At 36.3% G+C, this 18315-nt stretch overlaps 2 protein-coding genes across 2 annotated transcripts; both read left to right on the forward strand.

The window, feature by feature from the left end:
* Nucleotides 1–1040: 1040 nt before the first annotated feature.
* On the forward strand, nucleotides 1041–3394 carry LOC135768935 (uncharacterized). Its single transcript, XM_065278296.2, has one exon. The coding sequence runs from the start codon at nucleotides 1043–1045 to the stop codon at nucleotides 2486–2488; it is 1446 nt and encodes a 481-aa protein (XP_065134368.1). The 5' UTR covers nucleotides 1041–1042; the 3' UTR covers nucleotides 2489–3394.
* Nucleotides 3395–12436: 9042 nt separating this feature from the next.
* Nucleotides 12437–17153, forward strand: LOC135768936 (uncharacterized). Its single transcript, XM_065278299.2, has 3 exons — nucleotides 12437–13133; nucleotides 14152–15134; nucleotides 16714–17153. Exons 2-3 carry the CDS (start codon nucleotides 14292–14294, stop codon nucleotides 17038–17040), a joined length of 1170 nt encoding a protein of 389 aa, XP_065134371.1. The 5' UTR covers nucleotides 12437–13133; nucleotides 14152–14291; the 3' UTR covers nucleotides 17041–17153.
* Nucleotides 17154–18315: the final 1162 nt, after the last annotated feature.

Consider the following 18315-nt stretch of genomic DNA (forward strand, 5'->3'; position numbering starts at 1 on the left):
TCAAATTAGCGCGAGAATGATCCGAGACGGCACTTTGACGTCATCTGTCTATCAGTTCTAGCTGTGCAGCACAAAGTCGAACAAGCCTAACGTTTGTGACGTCGTTGCCGTAAAGCAAGTCGTGATTCTCGCGAGATTTGTCGGGGGTGCTCCACTCAAGCTTGCATTGCTGTTTTTTCTAGCCGCGTCCTCCACTGAAATAACTTTGAAGCTGTTATATTAAGGTAAAATAACTGCATAGTGTGTCTTTAAGTAAAACATTGGGGTTAACATTATCAAAGGCCTTTTTTAAATCCAAAAACACTGCCCCTACAACATGTCCTTTATTCAAGGAAGTTTTGATCTTTTCAAGCAAATAACAATTTGCTGATTCTGTGGAGTATTTCTGTCTGAATCCAAACTGCTGTGGATAAAGTAGTTGGTTATACTCCAAGTGCTATTTAAATGCTCAGCTATAATCCTCTCTAGAATTTTTGAAACTACAGTGAGGAGAGCAATAGGCCTGTAGTTACTTGCTAAAACCTTATCTCCTGATTTATAAACTGGAGTACTCATTGCAGTTTTCCAGCTTTCTGGGAATCTGTTTGTTTGGATTGAAATTTTTTTTTATATTTTATTAATATTTGTTTTTAGTAATGTGGCTAAAGTCCCCTAAAAATGGCCAAATAATGCCAATAGTGATCAACACTGCCAATGTTTGTCATATTTTATACAGTATTGCCAAAATTATTCACAGCTTTTTCACTCAAATACTGAGGTGCTTAAGCTCAGTTTAATTAGGCCTGTGATTAATTCATTCAAAAAAGAAAAACAAAACAAAACCAGTCCTAACTGAAAGAAAACAAGTTGACAAACAAAATCCAATGTTTGGTGATATTGGAAACACCAGAAGTGTTATAGGGATTTACAAGAACAGAAATGGACAATAGAAATGACATAATGTACTTCACATTAAAAATAACATGAATACATGACATCTCAAATGTGTTTTGTCATTCTGGTTTATCAATATTAACTATTTACTGTCTTCATTTTAGATATGATGGAAGTGAAAGAGGAGAGTCAAGCTGAAGTGGATGAGAAACATCAGATTGTAAAAATAAACCATAATGTTTCACAGAAAGAAACTCTGAAGAAAGAAGACATAAAGTGTGAAAATAGTTTCAGTGAAGATGAACGCCCTGCAGATCACAAGAGGACTCACAGTGAAGAGAAACCTTTTGAATGTCAACAGTGTGGAAAGAGTTTCACTTTTCAATCGAACCTTAGCCGGCACAAGAAAGGTCATAGTGGGGAAAAGCCACACGCGTGCCAGCATTGTGAAAAGAGTTTCCCAGATAGAAGTCAACTTAAGATGCACATGAGGTCTCACACAGGAGAGAAACCTTACACTTGTCAACAGTGTGGAAAGAGTTTCACCCTTAAATCGAGCCTTAGCCGGCACATGAAAGCTCACAGTGGGGAAAAGCCACACGCCTGCCAGCATTGTGAAAAGAGTTTCCCAGATAGAAGTCAACTTAAGATGCACATGAGGTCTCATACTGGAGAGAAACCACACGCATGTCTTCAGTGTGAAAAGAGTTTCAGAGATAAACGTGGACTTAAGGCTCACATGAGAAGTCACACTGGAGAGAAACCTTACATATGCTCTCAGTGTGGAAAGAGTTTTTCAATCAAACAGACTCTTAAGACACACATGAAAGTTCACACTGAAGGAAAACCGTTCACTTGTCATCACTGTGGAAAGGGTTTCAGAAGAAAAGCTCAACTTAACATACATTTGAGGATTCACACTGGAGAGAAACCATACGTGTGTCAACAGTGTGGAAGGAGTTTCACAGTTGAATGTACCCTTAAGATACACATGAAAACTCACAGTGGGGAAATGCCACACGCGTGCCATCATTGTGAAAAAAGTTTCCCATATAAAAATCAACTTGAGAGACACATGAGGTCTCACACTGGAGAGAAACCACATGTGTGCCGTCAGTGTGGAAAGAGTTTTACAACTGTAAGTGTCCTTAAAAGACATTTGAGAATTCACACTGGAGAGAAACCTTACACGTGTCAGCAGTGTGGAAAGAGTTTCACCTTTCAAACGAACCTTAACTGCCACATGAAAACCCACGTTGAGGAAAAGCCACACGCGTGCCATCACTGTGACAAGAGTTTCCCAGATACAAGTAAACTTAAGATACACATGAGGTCTCACACTGGAGAGAAATCGTTCACTTGTCATCACTGTGGAAAGGTTTTTTTAGAAAAACGTTACCTTAAAGCACACGTGATGATTCACACTGAAGAGAAAGCACACGGGTGCCATCACTGTAAAAAGAGTTTTATAACTGCATATAAACTTAAGATACACATGAGGACTCACACTGGAGAGAAACCATTCATTTGTCAACACTGTGGTAAGAGTTATACAATGAAATGTAACCTTAGTGCACATGTGAGAGAGTTTCATAAGAAATCATCATCACCTTAATGAACACCTAAGAATTCACAATGTCTGTACTTGTGTTCTTGTGGACTTGTGAAACCTCATCGGTTGCGGCCCAAGTACTGTTCCAATTCCAAGTTCACATCAAGTCAAGTTCACATAACATCTCAGGATATGTTTTGATTAGGGATGCAGGGATTTTTCATGGGCGGTTTTTATACCGATTTTCTTAAAAGCAAATTGGCCGATTCCGATTTCCGATTTTTTATTTCTTATCAAGCAACAAACCAGAAAGAATGAAGTATACATAAACAATATGTTTATTTGGTATTTAACAGGCTAAACTTGGTTTGCCTATTGAAAACAATAACTGTAACCATCTAAAATAGAAAACAGCAGTAACTGTGCAGTAGGATACATTTAATACAAACATAAGGGGTTAAATGAGACCATGACATGGATGGTTGAGTGAGGGTTGAATGTTTTGCCTGTTTTGCATTATCAACAGACTTTTGATACTTATTGTGTTCTATCAGGTGATGAACTTAAATGTCTGACCAAGTTTGTTGTGGTGAATGCAGGGCTCTCAGGTTTTATTTTAAAGTTTGGAGTGAGATAACATCTGTTAGGGGAGGAGCCCCTCTATGGGGTTCCGGATGTGTCAAAATAATGTGGTCTGCTTTATACAATACATTTGTATATGTCCATTGAAATTGTCTGTATATGTCGTCTGTTTACGGACGTCGTCCTCCCTGTCGTCTGAATATGTCGTCTGAATATGTCGTCCTCCGTGTCGTCTGTATATGTCGTCTGAATATGTCGTTCTCCCTGTCGTCTGTATATGTCGTTCTCCCACCTGTCCAATGCTCGTGTTAATGTCGCCCTGTTCAGCTTTGCCTTTAATGAAGTGTCTATTCAAGATAGCATCCATTAGCAAACACGATTTACACAACTCCGCCCATTATTATTTTTTATTTATGAGTAAAAAAAATTAAATTTCAAATGCCATAATAAGTCTTACACTGTAAAAAATAAATCAGGAGCAGGGCGTAATTAAAGGGTAACAAGCAGGGGTCATTCATTCCTATGAGGTTTCATACAGTTTAAAGATGGAAAATACCTACCAAGAAAATTGTTATTAAACACAGACAAATAAAGGTTTTGTTTTGATGTATTTACATTTGTGAAAAAAGATTTCAGCTCTATTATTATTGTTTAGTTAAAGACACGCGGGCATATTAACTGCACGTGCAGTACAGCCTTGTATGGTCCCCTGGAAGTGGATTTTGCCGTGCTCGCTTTCTCACTTGCCCTCTAAAATATCACATCGAAAAGGAAAATATTTTCAATAAAACAAGTGGAAATAGTGTGCCTTTCGAGTGTTTAATAACAATGAAAATGCTTAGCTATACTGGGTAGTGTAACGGAGGGCTTTTGCACTTCCAGAATGCAGCATCAATTTAATAACTTTAATAAACATATTCATTTAAACTCATTTTTATTATTTCATCCTATTAATGTAAAAAAGCTGAGGTGAAAATAGTAGGCTAGTTGCCAGTACAAAGTGTTGCTGAACACTATAAAGCGCTATTATCACCTGGAAATAGTGTATTGCTAAGAAAATTCTGTTATTGTCACTTAAGTGTTAATATAATACATCTGTAAATAAAATATACATAGAATAGATTATCTGTCCGAACGCTCCGCCAGCAATGTTTTCCAATAAATCCTTTAACATGCATCTAGCTTAACTCCTTGCATTTGGCATAGTCAAAAGCAAAATTACGTTTTTATACACATGGTGTATGTCTGTATTTAAATAAAGTCAGCTGATTATTTATTTTTACAGCAATTCAGCATCTTTTTTTCGATTAATAAAATATTTTTCTGATCACAATTTGCCTTGATTAAGCACAATTTTCTCTACTAAATTGATGACATTATAGCAGAATTCTTTGTTATATTTAATACAAACACATTACTCAAACGTTGAATTTATTTATGACATTTTTATTAAAACAAAAAGCTTAACGTATTACATTAACAACGAACAAATGATAAAGTTAGTAAGTGATAAAGTCGTATTGTGTAATTTTTTACACAACCTTTCAATTCACTGGGTAGCAAGTTACATATACATTCTAAAAACAATACACATGAGAAAAACGCATGCAGAAAAGGGTCATCACTTACGTTATGGGCTTATTCATACTGTACAAACACTGCTGGCGGAGCGTTCGGACAGATAATCTATTCTATGTATATTCTATTTACAGATGTATTATATTAACACTTAAGTGACAATAACATAATTTTCTTAGCAATACACTATTTTCAGGTGATAATAGCGCTTTATACTTTATAGTGTTCAGCAAAAGTAGTTATTTGCAAAAAGCGTAATTAGATGCTACACTTTGTACTGGCAGCTAGCCTACTATTTTCACCTCAGCTTTTTTACATTAATAGGATGCAATAATAAAAATGAGTAAATTAATTAAATTGATGCTGCATTCTGGAAGTGCAAAAGCCCTCCGTTACACTACCCAGTATAGCTAAGCATTTTCATTGTTATTAAACACTCGAAAGGCACACTATTTCCACTTGTTTTATTGAAAATATTTTCCTTTTCGATGTGATATTTTAGAGGGCAAGTGAGAAAGCGAGCACGGCAAAATCCACTTCCAGGGGACCATACAAGGCTGTACTGCACGTGCCGTTAATATGCCCGCGTGTCTTTAACTAAACAATAATAATAGAGCTGAAATCTTTTTTCACAAATGTAAATACATCAAAACAAAACCTTTATTTGTCTGTGTTTCATAACAATTTTCTTGGTAGGTATTTTCCATCTTTAAACTGTATGAAACCTCATAGGAATAACCCCTGCTTGTTACCCTTTAATTATTATAACATTTGCCCAATATTTGTGCGCCCTGCTCCTGATTTATTTTTTACAGTGTATTATGGCATTTGAAATTTACATTTTTTTACTCACAAATAAAAAATAATAATGGGCGGAGTTGTGTAAATCGTGTTTGCCAATAATGGATGCTATCTTGAATAGACACTTCATTAAAGGCAAAGCTAGGGCGACATTAACACGAGCATTTGACAGGTGGGAGAACGACATATACAGACGACAGAGAGAACGACATATACAGACGACAGGGAGAACGACATATACAGACGACAAGGAGAACGACATATACAGACGACATGGAGAACGACATATTCAGACGACATATACAGACGACACGGAGGACGACATATTCAGACGACATATTCAGACGACAGCGAGGACGACGTCCGTAAACAGACGACATATACAGACAATTTCAATGGACATATACAAATGTATTGTATAAAGCAGACGACATTATTTTGACACATCCGGAACCCCATACCCCTCTTCCCCACCAAATTCTCAAAATTTTGCTAGCAGTTGAATGTTACCTTTATTCATAACTGACCAGCACAAATATAAATTATAACAATTGGTAAGTCTGATAAAAGACAAACAAATTTATCCAAATTAAATAAATTGCTCTACATTGTAAAAAATACAAAAAAGACAGATAACTTGCCTGCTTAATTGTATATAGCAGGAAAAGTTATCAGTTTCTTAAAAATATAAGGTGTGTGAGTGTTTAAACTGACTTAAATGCGTGTATCTCACAGTGAATGCGTGAGACCTGGGAGCCCTGCGAATGTACTGTTGTTAATCTCCGCGATTAACTTGTCCTTTACAGACATTGCAGCTTGCAATCTTAATGTCCTGCGCACAGATTTCGAAATGCTTTTACACAACAGACATGTTTGCGAATGATAAAAATGTAGTCTTTGCTAGGGCTGGGTATCGATTCAGGTGTTCCAGATCGATTCAATTTCGATTCACAAGCTATCAAATCGATAGCTTCTCGATCCGATTCCGGATCTCGGGGCGGTTTTTATATTCAATTCAACTCAATGAATATAGATTGAATACAAATACTATATTAATAAAAAAGAACGGTGAACATAAGTTTACAAGTGGGAAATTAATAAAAAGAAGGATAAAAAGTCTTGCTAGCGAAATCTAAAATGCATCCATACCTCTTACTTTTTATGTGAAGGTGGCATCAACGTCGATGAAGCACCCAAAAGCTCAATTTTAAGGACTAAATGAAAGAATGACAGGCTCACCTCTCGCTCATTGGTAACATCGCACAAGGCAAAAAAGAGGGTGACATCTACTGAAGACGACTAGTAATTTGATTAATGTTAATCTTACGTTCAATGTTTGCAGAAAAAATATGGGGGGAATCGATTCTGCATCGACCACGTTTTAAAAAACGATTAATCGAAAAATATATTTTTTTTGCCTAGCCCTAGTCTTTGCAAGCGGGTGCACTTACGGAAAAATCGGCCGAAAAAATACAAAAAAACGACCAGTTGCCGATTACGCAAAAACTGTCCGTTTCCGATCTCTGCCCGGTCAACTGGTGCATCCCTAGTTTTGATCCTCTCATTTTATTAAGGATGCATCAGGAGGTGACTTGTGTGGACTTATGACAGTTAAGTTTCCCAGAATGCATTTTGCATCAGTGGCAATGAAGCTTAAAACCTGCACAATATTCGAAATATTACTTTTTATGTGTCATAAAATGTAGCCGTTTAGTCAAGAATATAGATGAATAAACTTTAAATCTGTGGTCAGTAGGGTTGGGTACCGAAACGCGGTGCCTATATGGGCGGTACCTACCGGACCGAATCAGAACACAGATTTCGGTGCCTCATTTCGGTGCCTCTTAATGCATGAACGGTTGACTGAAGTATTTTGTTCTCTGTAGCGCAAAAAGCATAATCACACAAGCACAGCACAATCGCTAGTTAAATTATACTGCACTCATATGGTGTAAATAATTTCCTCACTTACATAATTCACGTGAATGTGAAAGTCGGAAAGATTTGATAATACAGAGGATTCAAGTTTGATTTCTTCGCTTAACTTAGATGAGTTTGTTCATATTTTACATTATTGTAGTTTTATATTGATAAAAAAACCGAAACCAATCATTTGTTTTGAAAAATCTAAGGATCTTGAATTTATTTATAGGGCGGGTAAAATGTTTTCCGTCTATTCGTTTTTGTTAAACGTTAAGCGAGTCATTTTACATTTTTATTGTTGTTCTGTTTTAATAAAAAAATAATAATGAACAAATAAGCATTCGTAGTAATTAAAATTATGTCAATTAAATCTTTCATTTATTTGTGTTTTAACGCAGATACCATCCGTCGAATTCGTTTTATTAATAAACAAGCAATATAAGCAAGTTTGTCATTGGAGCTACTATTTTATTGGAGTTGAGTTTTTCGTTAAGAGTAATAATGAACAAACATTTTAAAAATTAATTTTATTAATAAATGGAAATATTAAATAATCTAATGTTAAAGATTAAATAGTCAACTTTTAAACTTCTTTGCCAAATATATTTTCATTTAAAATATGCGCTGTGTTTAATAAGTTTAAAATGTGAAAAAATCCTCATCTGCACATCCCTAATAATACAAATCGAACAAATTTTGTAAGAATATATGTCCAGGTTGTTTTTATATTCTGACTTAAAAGAACAATTTGGAAAATGAGATCCTCAGAGGAGCGCGTGAATGCCGCAATTGATCTGACGGCAGCTTATTTTATATGGTAACATTCCTTCAGAGAATTTGCTAAAACGTATTACCTCACTAATGTTTTTATTAGTACTTCGGCTGATATTGGCCTGAGATGGGCCGCGGCAGTCACGGGTGTCAAGTTCAGACAAGCAGAAAGCGTCAAAACGTGAATGGTTTTGCAAGCTGATAAGAAAATATTTTGGGTGAATTCCAAATGCCGTTTTGGGCCATTGAAGGGCACTTCAGGATTTCGCATGAACAGTCGATCCAAATAAAGAGAAAAAGACGCTGTATTTTATTGCTCTATTTGCCAAGTGTGTTTAATTAGCCACACTATGAGAAACAATTGCGCAACTTTCTCTAGAATTCAACAGATCTGATCTTCGAAGGGAATAGGACATAGAAAGGATCACTTTCGATTAGAACTCGCCCTTTATCTTTTTGTGAGCGGCAGCCGCGTAGGCTTTAACCAATCATTAGACAGATAATTAACAACCAATCATAGAACATTTTTCTGAGCTAAAAGTGGAGTGTTGAGAAGATTTTATTTAATTCACAAATCAAAAATTTCATAAAGAAATCAAGAATGCAGGTCTTAAAAGATGATGGTGCTTTAGGCAAATCATTAATAAACAAATGACAAACAGGGAAGAATTTTCATTGTGTTTTGTGCTGTACTTTCATCTACAATCTTTCTGTGACTCTTTTTTTCAAAGTACCGCTTTAGGCACCGTTTAGGCACCGGAACCGTTTTAAAAGTATCGATTTGGCACAGGTATCGAAAAAAACCCAAACAATACCCATCCCTAGTGGTCAGTTAGTAAAGATAGGAGCTAAACTCACTGGCCACTTTATTAGGTACACCTTACTAGTACCGGGTTGGACCCCCTTTTGCCTTCAGAACTGCCTTAATCCTTCGTGGCACAGATTTAACAAGGTACTGGAAACATTCCTCAGATATTTTGGTCCATATAGACATGATAAGATCACGAAGTTGCTGCAGATTTGTCGGCTGCACATCCAGGGCATGAAGCTCCCATTTCACCACATCCCAAAGATGCTCCATTGGGTTGAGATCTGGTAACTGTGGAGGCCATTTTAGTACAGTGAACTCATTGTCATGTTCAAGAAACCAGTCTGAGATGATTTGCGCTGTATGACATGGTGCTTTATCCTTTAAGGGATGAACATGGTCAGAAAAAATACACAATGCTCAATTGGTACTAATGGGCCAAAAGTGTGCCAAGAAAGTATCCCCCACATTACACCACCACCACCAGCCTGAACCGTTGATACAAGCCAGGATGGATCCATGCTTTCATGTTGTTGACGCCAAATTCTGACCCTACCATCCGAATGTTGCAGCAGAAATCAAGACTCATCAGACCAGGCAACGTTTTTCCAATCTTCTATGGTCCAATTTTGGTGAGCCTGTGAGAATTGTAGCCTTAGTTTCCTGTTAGCTGTCAGGAGTGGCACCTGGTGTGGTCTTCTGCTGCTGTAGCCCATCCGCCTCAAGGTTCGACGTGTTGTGCGTTCAGAGATGCTCTTCTGTATATCGCGGTTGTGATGAGTGGTTATTTGAGCTCTGGACAGTCTGTCAAAGTCATAAAAGGAATGGTTGATATATTTCGTGAGGAAAGTGTAAATGTAATATTAGTTTTAATGTTGTGAATTTGGACTGAACAGCACACTTCTGTTTTATATCTAAACATTTTGTAAAGTAAATCATTGTTCAATAAACTCACTGTGTACTTTCTCTCTTTCTGTTATCATTTTTATACTAATGTTTTTCTGATCTTATGTAATTTAATTAATTTGAGTTAAATCAACTTAAACCATTTAAGGAGCTATATAGTTGTGTGAACTTAATAAGATTTATTAAGTGAACTTAAACCAACTGAGTGGCATGAACTTAAGGAAACTTAAAAACTTTAAGGTTTTTTTATTGATTTATTTGACCTTTTATTTAAGTTACCTTTACTCTAAATGATTTGCTAACCCAACACAAATATATAGAGTACGCACTTATAATTTAAAGTTTACATTACTTAGATTAGTTTTAAAATGTATACATATATCTCATAGTCAACGAGTGAACCCTGTCAAAGCCAATTTTTTACCCTTTTGGAAGGGTCCATTTTTGTACAAAACTGTCACCACATGTACAAACTTGGTCCTTATAGGTACACAATAGTTCCTTAAGGTATAATATTGTATTCCAAAAGGTACAATATTTCAATGTGTTGTATACCTAAAAGGTACAAAACTGAACCTTTGAGGGTACCACCCCAGTGACAGAAAAGGTACAGTTTTAAACCTTTTTTTCCTGACAGTGCAGTAACAAAAGGTACAATTAATGTACTTTATTTTCTGAGAGTGTATTATGATAACATTGTATTTTATCAAATAAATAAATAAATAACTAATGACTTCACACAATAAAGAAGACTTATAACAGATATTGAAAATGAATAAACATTTAATTTACTTTAGTTTAACATATCTTACCACAGCAGTTAGCCCCCTCTCCATTATTAAGTTACAACAATCAATAACATCATCTATTCATTTAGACGGGAATCACTAAAATGTATATAAGTCCTCACATATAAGTTACTAAATACAGAAAGAAAATAGAAATCGCTAGAATAAATGTTAGACTGAGGTAAAATCTATTGACAAATAAGTAAACATTTCACTCACTTTAGGTTAACAGATCCGAATAGCTTTTCGTTTTTACAACAATCAAAAGCTTCGAACATCACATTTCTTCATGGAAATCATAAAAATATGTTTTCGTTTTCACATATTGAAGTTACTAATGATGAAAGAAAAAAGAATTTCTCAGACCCCTCGTTTTTCAAAACAGCGCAATGTGTTAAGAAACGTAAGTGTCGTCAATTTTATTAAGCGCTGCAAACTGAAAACAACTTGCACTGACATCTTAAAATACATCAGTGGCCATTGCTTGGCCTCAAAATGTACACAAGCAATGTTTTTAATAAGGCATGTTTGATCAAACTAGTTATATTTTCTTATTAAACTAAGGCCTAGTCCTGGCTTAAACTAATCCCTGTTTGGGAAATCACCCCAAAGTGTGTTAATATCAAAGAATGTCAACATTAATTATTTAATCAGATTTACCATTTGACCTTTTTTAAATTACCGGACCTTTTCTCCTAAAACTATAAATTGAATTAATTAATGCAGGAGTAATTATTTTACTTTATATAATTTATGTAGACTACTTTAATGAGTTGTTAAAAAGTAAGTATTAAGTTGACTAATAATCAAATTTACTACGCCTTATTTATTAACCAGCCTATGGTATTTACGTGTCAGCTAGAATGTGTCATTTGGACTTTTGTTTGGGTTCCTTAGACTCTTTGGGGTGGTCTTAAAATTTGAGTTTGACACTCTCTCTCTCTTTTAAAGATGGATATAACGATTCAAAGGGGGAATTCACTTCCAGAAATTCCAAAATGTCACAAATGCTGCAGTGATTTTGATTACCATCAAAGTGGTTCCCCCTAAAGCCACATGTGCCTGCATGGACAGTGAGTAGCAGTGTGCTATTCTTTTTCAATACCTCAAAGCTCTGCTTTATAAATCTAAAACTCAACTGAACTTCAAGAATAAAGTGGAGTTTATTTGTAGTTTTCTTTTTCCTGTGGTAGGCCCAAACATACGGAAGAGGATTAGGGCCACTGGTGAAAAAAATATTTGAATTCTGACTTTATTCTCAGAATTCTGACTTTAAACTCAGAATTCTGACTTTAATCTCAGAATTCTGACTTTAATCTCAGAATTCTGACTTTAAAGTCAGAATTCTGACTTTAATCTCAGAATTCTGACTTTAATCTCAGAATTCTGACTTTAATCTCAGAATTCTGACTTTAAACTCAGAATTCTGACTTTAATCTCAGAATTCTGACTTTAATCTCAGAATTCTGACTTTAATCTCAGAATTCTGACTTTAAACTCAGAATTCTGACTTTAAACTCAGAATTCTGACTTTAATCTCAGAATTCTGACTTTAATCTCAGAATTCTGACTTTAAACTCAGAATTCTGACTTTAATCTCAGAATTCTGACTTTAATCTCAGAATTCTGACTTTAATCTCAGAATTCTGACTTTAAACTCAGAATTCTGACTTTAAACTCAGAATTCTGACTTTAATCTCAGAATTCTGACTTTAATCTCAGAATTCTGACTTTAATCTCAGAATTCTGACTTTAATCTCAGAATTCTGACTTTAAACTCAGAATTCTGACTTTAATCTCAGAATTCTGACTTTTATCTCAGAATTCTGACTTTTATCTCAGAATTCTTAGCCTAGAAATCTAGACGCACCCTAGCGGCCGCAAAATATATTTGCTGCCAGGGTTTAGTCTAGGCACTCACAATACACTTAACCGGTCCAAAAACCAAAATTTGGTCAGGCCAATCACATCGTGTGTAGCGTCTGTGGGGCGGGCTTAACATGATGACGACAGAGCTGCAACGGTTCCTACTTGAAAACAGAGAATGTTTGCTGCTGCTGGCGAACAGCTATCTTTTGAAGCGGCTTTGGCCGCGACTCTGGAGGACTTAGACTTATGTTTTTCTTTGAGAGAAGAGCAAATAAACCCTACTGAAGTCCTTTTTAAGCAAGAAAGATGTGTTTGGAGTTTTGCCGACTGGTTACGGTAACTACGTCACCTTCTTCGTTGCTCTGATCCGTCATAGCGCTATCCTATTGCGTGCAGAGGCATTTTGAGGGACAACCTTATATCCCGCCCCTTGCATTGAGCCGTTTGTGTGAAGAGTTGCCAGACCTTACATCTTGATGTAGGTCTGGCTAACCAGGCTACAGAATTCTGACTTTTATCTCAGAAGTATGGGTACCTGTAATGGACCAATGAGAGGGAGTAACTTTGCGTGCTGTAGCCGCCGGAGAACCATCCATACACGCTGAACATGTCGGATTTAAGTGAGTTTTTGCGTAGTCGAGGGGTCCCAGATGAAGCAATTACATTACTGGAAGAACAAAAGGTGGGTAAAAGAGAATTATACGTTGGTTTGGTGCTTGGTGTTTGTAAAACTACGGAAATGCTACGGATATGAAATGAACACACGAGTTAGCTAGCAACTTTACCATGTTGTTTAAACTAATTGCATGTTTATGACGTCCAGTGTCCGCTAATGAGACACACTCGTTTTAGTATAAAGCTCCGTTCTTTAGTGTTTTTAATGTTTTAACGACCGTGTTTTGTAAAGTAGACGGCATCGGTGATAATGTGTGTGGGGGGATCAATATATGTAACCAGCTGTATAGGCAGCCAGTGAGCATAACAGCGTGAGCCTTAGAGCTTCTTATATTCAAAGCTCACTTCAGTTTGTCATTATATATTTGTTATGCTTCAGAAGTAAATGAGTGTTTACATGTTAGCATGATGAGGGCCAGTGCCAATTTGTTCCTTGTGATAAGGGCGAGATTTCTGCGGCGGGTCTCTACGCCAACTCGTCCCCAGCGAACGCGGTTTTTGATGTTATGATGCTTCATCCATACACTGTATAAACAATAGCCAAAGCGGTCTCCGCACTGCGATCGAGTTGCAAAGTCAACAAACACCTCAAACTATTTCTTGTTTGCAACGTTAAACACTTTAGAAACGAGTATGCCACACATCTGGGATTATAACAAGTTAATTCATCCACAAATTAAAATGGGCTGTGGACAAATAGAAGTTAAATTAAGCAAATAAATGAGTATAACAAAGAGTGTACGAAGTTACTGGCAGACATTCATTGTATGATTTCAAGTTTATATAAATATATGCATCGATATTTGCTCCTTATAATAAATTAACCTGTCAATTTGCTTTTGAACCATTGTATTTAAAATGATTGAGATATCTGGTGACTCTTGTCAAACTTGTTAAAAAGTTTTCGTTGGATTGACACAGAGCCTACTTTGAAAAGGGTTGATTTATTATGAGGCTTAACCTTATTATTTACGGAATGTGCACTTTGGAGATCATTGTCTTTTTTTCTTTGTTGTTCTGTGCAGATTGACAGCGACGTCATCATGCTCATGGATGATGCAAAGCTGGCAAATTACATCCCCTCCTATGGAGACCGAATCACCCTCTTCAATTACTGTTAAAGCCTCCCCTCAATAGGATTTGATCAGTTTTGCTACTCACAACAATGCCTGCTATGTCAGATTTGGATGAATATATCAACCTCTACTTCAGACTTTCTTTCAGTAACAAAGAAATACTTGCAATTTTAGCACACAACAATCAAATAGTAATAAGTGTCCGGACTTTAAAGAGAATTTGTAGAAGACTTGGTCTGTTCAGAAGGAAGAACCAGTCTGACTTGGATGAAGTGCTGGCTTTTGTTCAACATGAGATCATGACTAATGGACAGATGCAGGGTTACCGTTGGCTACATCTTCGTGCTGTTCAACGGGGATTTGTTGTATCACAAGATACCATCAGACGCATCATCAAATTGGTTGATCCACAAGGTGTGGAATTAAGACGAGCCAGACGCTTGAGAAGACGTCAATACAGCTGCAGAGGGCCAAATGCGCTTTGGCATATGGATGGCTATGATAAGTTAAAGCCCTATGGCATTGCCATCAATGGCTGTATAGATGGCTATAGTCGCTATGTGTTATGGATGGAGGCCTATACTACGAACAGTGATCCTAAAGTAGTTGCAAGTTACTTCATCAAAACAGTTTCAAGCATAGGGGGATGTCCAGAGAGGATTCGTGCAGACAGGGGAACAGAAAATGTTTGTGTTGAAGAAATGCAGATATTTTTGCGGCGCAACCACCCAGACAGTTTTGCAGGGGAGAGAAGTTTCCTTTATGGAAGAAGCACAGCAAACCAGCGCATTGAGGGATGGTGGGGTACCCTCCGCAAACAAAGTGCACAGTTCTGGATGAACTTATTTCAAACTTTTCAGGATGATGGCCACTTCACAGGAGACTTTTTGGACAAAAGTCTCATCCAATTCTGTTTCCTTAATCTTGTTCAGGTAATAATCTTTCTTCACCTTATAAAATGAGTCAGTAATAAATGGAGTATAGTAATAATAACAGTTACATTGGTTACAACACTGTTTGCAGGTTTTGCTCAGCTTCACTTTTCAAACTCTTGCTTAAGGGGCTAAGCGAGAGTATTTTTGGGCCATGTAGGCCCCAAAATAATGTCACAACCCTCCGGACATCATGCCACACACGAGAGATGTAACTGTATTGTTTAGATAAGAAGTCTAAAGAAGGCTCCCTTGAAATCTAAAAAATATATTCGGTCATCAAGCTTAGCCATGCAGCTACCAGTGATTTGCAGTGTCTCGGTTCAAACATTTTAAGGTTATTTTACATTAAAACATCTTGCTTATTTTGCATTTAATGAAATACTGTAACATGATAACTATGAATGTTCAATTAGTGCTACTATTCACAATATGACAGATGATTGATCATTGATCATTTACAGCTTCATACAGATAAGTTTGCTTTAAACAGTGATACTGTAGTAATGTAGCCCACAGTAAATTTTTCACAGCAAATTTCGTCTTAATGTCGACTCACAGAGTCACAGTGTTAAAGGACATTTTAGTCTTTGCATATGGCAGTCATTTCTGGCCATATTTATCTCAAGATTTTATGCTGCAATTATTGAAGCATGAATTTTTTTTATTAGATTCCATTGACTTTTTTTAAAAAGGTGGAGGCTGAAATGTAAAACTGGAGCTGACAGCTCAATTACATTAGCAGAAGAACTTGACAGCTGAAACATGTTGTTAACACAGCTGAATGGCACATAATATAAGTCCTGCTATGTCCTGTGACACGCTGCAGTTCCCTGCTATACCATAAACTACTACTACAGCTACTATTTCTAGTCACTGAACCATTATATTTATGTGACTATTATTGCCACACCCCCAACCGGCACAGTCAGACACCGCCTACCAAGAGCCTGGGTCTGTCCCAGGTTTCTCGCTAAAAGGAGTTTTTTCTTCACTGTCACACTGAATGATTACTCTTGGGGGACTTACTGGAATTTTGGGGTCTTTGTAAATTATAGAGTGTGGTCTAGACCTACTCTATCTGACTCTTGTTATGATTTAATACTATAAATAAAGTTGAATTGAAATTGAATAAGGAGAAATAAAATGCCATAAAAATGCAAAGAAATTTGTATTCATATCTGATGTAAAACTCACTATCCCCCTGTTAAGATACACTTATTGTTTGGCGCTTTTACATGATCCATCTCTAGTTTTCTGTTCATGTACAGTGAACATTCGAGACTTTCATTCAGAGCCTCCTGTTAGGATGCAGTTACTGTATGCACTGACATAAAGTCTTAGTAAAGTATTACAGTATCAGTGCAGCATTGTTCTATATGCTCATGCTGTTTGTTGAGAAAATGACATTCTCTTGCTGTTCAGTTTTACAGTGATTAGTGTGGCATGCTGCATCTCTTCACTGTTGACTTAGCTGATGAAATGCAGAAAGGTTTCAGTTTAGGGAGCAGTTGCATAGATTAAGACCAACTATATCACATGTTTGTAGTCTGTATTTACTGTGTTTGTTTCTCTGCAGGATGAACTTGATGAAGTTGTCAACACATGGAATTCACACAAAATCAGAGCACGATCAAGTGATGATGCGGCATCGGGTCGGCCATTTGTGATGTACTCATTTCCAGAGTTACACAGTGCTGAGGATAGACTGAAACCAATTGTCATGGAGGAAGTCACTTTGTGTATGGAAGAGTGTACTCATAAAGGCCAGTTTCCATGTGACGAAACTGTTTTTGAACTGTGTTGTCTCCTAATGGAGGAGAAAGGATGGGATGTTCCAGCAGATCCACTTGATGCAGCTGATCTTTACATCATGTTAAGAGAGGAAATACAGAAAATAATTTGATGTGTTTAAGGTGAATGGGATGTTGGATGCAAACAAAGTGCCAACTTTTAAAGGGATAGTTCACCCAAAAATGAAAATTCTATCATCATTTACTCACACTCGTGTTGTTACAAACCCGCATACATTTCTTTGTTCTGATGAACACATAGGAAGATATTTTGAGAAATGTTTGTAGCCAAACCATTCGTGGACCCCATTTACTTCCATAGTATTATTTTTTCTTCTATGGAAGTGAATGGGGTCCACAAACGGTTTGGTTACAACACATCTCAAAATATCTTCCTTTGTGTTCATCAGAACAAAGAAATATATGCGGGTTTGTAACAACATGTGAGTGAGAAATTGATGACTGAATTTTCATTTCTGGGTGAACTATCCCTTTAAGAGATGAAATTAGAAAACTATAAGACCCTTAATAAAAATAGCTAAATTGTAGTTACAGTTTTATTTAACAAAGTAATTAGTCAGTTTAATTTTGTTTCTGCAAAAAATAGGGACAAATGAAAGTGTTGGGTACATTATATGCAGTGAGGACATATGATGAATAAACTGGGTTCCAGAGCTTGTAAGCAGTTAAAGAACTTAAGATGGTTTAAAATAACCCACCTATAATAACTTAAATAACCAACTTATAATAAGTTGTTTTTATTTTCCAAATATGTATCAAAAACTGGCCTTGCTATTCCATGTGTTCCTAAGAAATGTTTGACCCCCAGCAACACAATTTTTATGTATTTATCTGATCATTGTGCATCTATTAAATCATTCAGCATAACTGTTTTAGGTTTTGTGTAAGATCAGCTCTTTCCAAGTAAATTGCTAGCTTTGCTTAATTGTGACTAGTTGACACCTTGCACTGGGTGACTTGTTTTTAATCCCAGTTGAATGATTTTTTTCACACTTGTGTCAAATGTTAATGACTAATAAACAGTTTGTAATATTCTTGAACCGTATTTTAAACCTCATTTACCCCATCACTTTTACCCATATGGAAAGAGAGCTTCATCAACATTCAATTAAATACCTGAATACAAATGTGAAAAAGTAACATTTTATTAACATTAAAACTACATATGAAACATTTTATAATAATAAGATGGTTAAACCTCATAACCACATAGCCTGGTCTGTAAAGTGCATATAACATGACTTTTTAAACTAACATTTGACTATTAAAAGTAACATTTAACATGTTTACAGTAAAGAGGCTTAAAAGAAATCTTAACTAAAGAGATGGTCACAAGCTAAAAGTGCATGAACACCACATGACAAATT

Source organism: Paramisgurnus dabryanus, chromosome 3 (assembly GCF_030506205.2).
Source record: "Paramisgurnus dabryanus chromosome 3, PD_genome_1.1, whole genome shotgun sequence".
Taxonomy (NCBI): Eukaryota; Metazoa; Chordata; class Actinopteri; order Cypriniformes; family Cobitidae; genus Paramisgurnus; species Paramisgurnus dabryanus.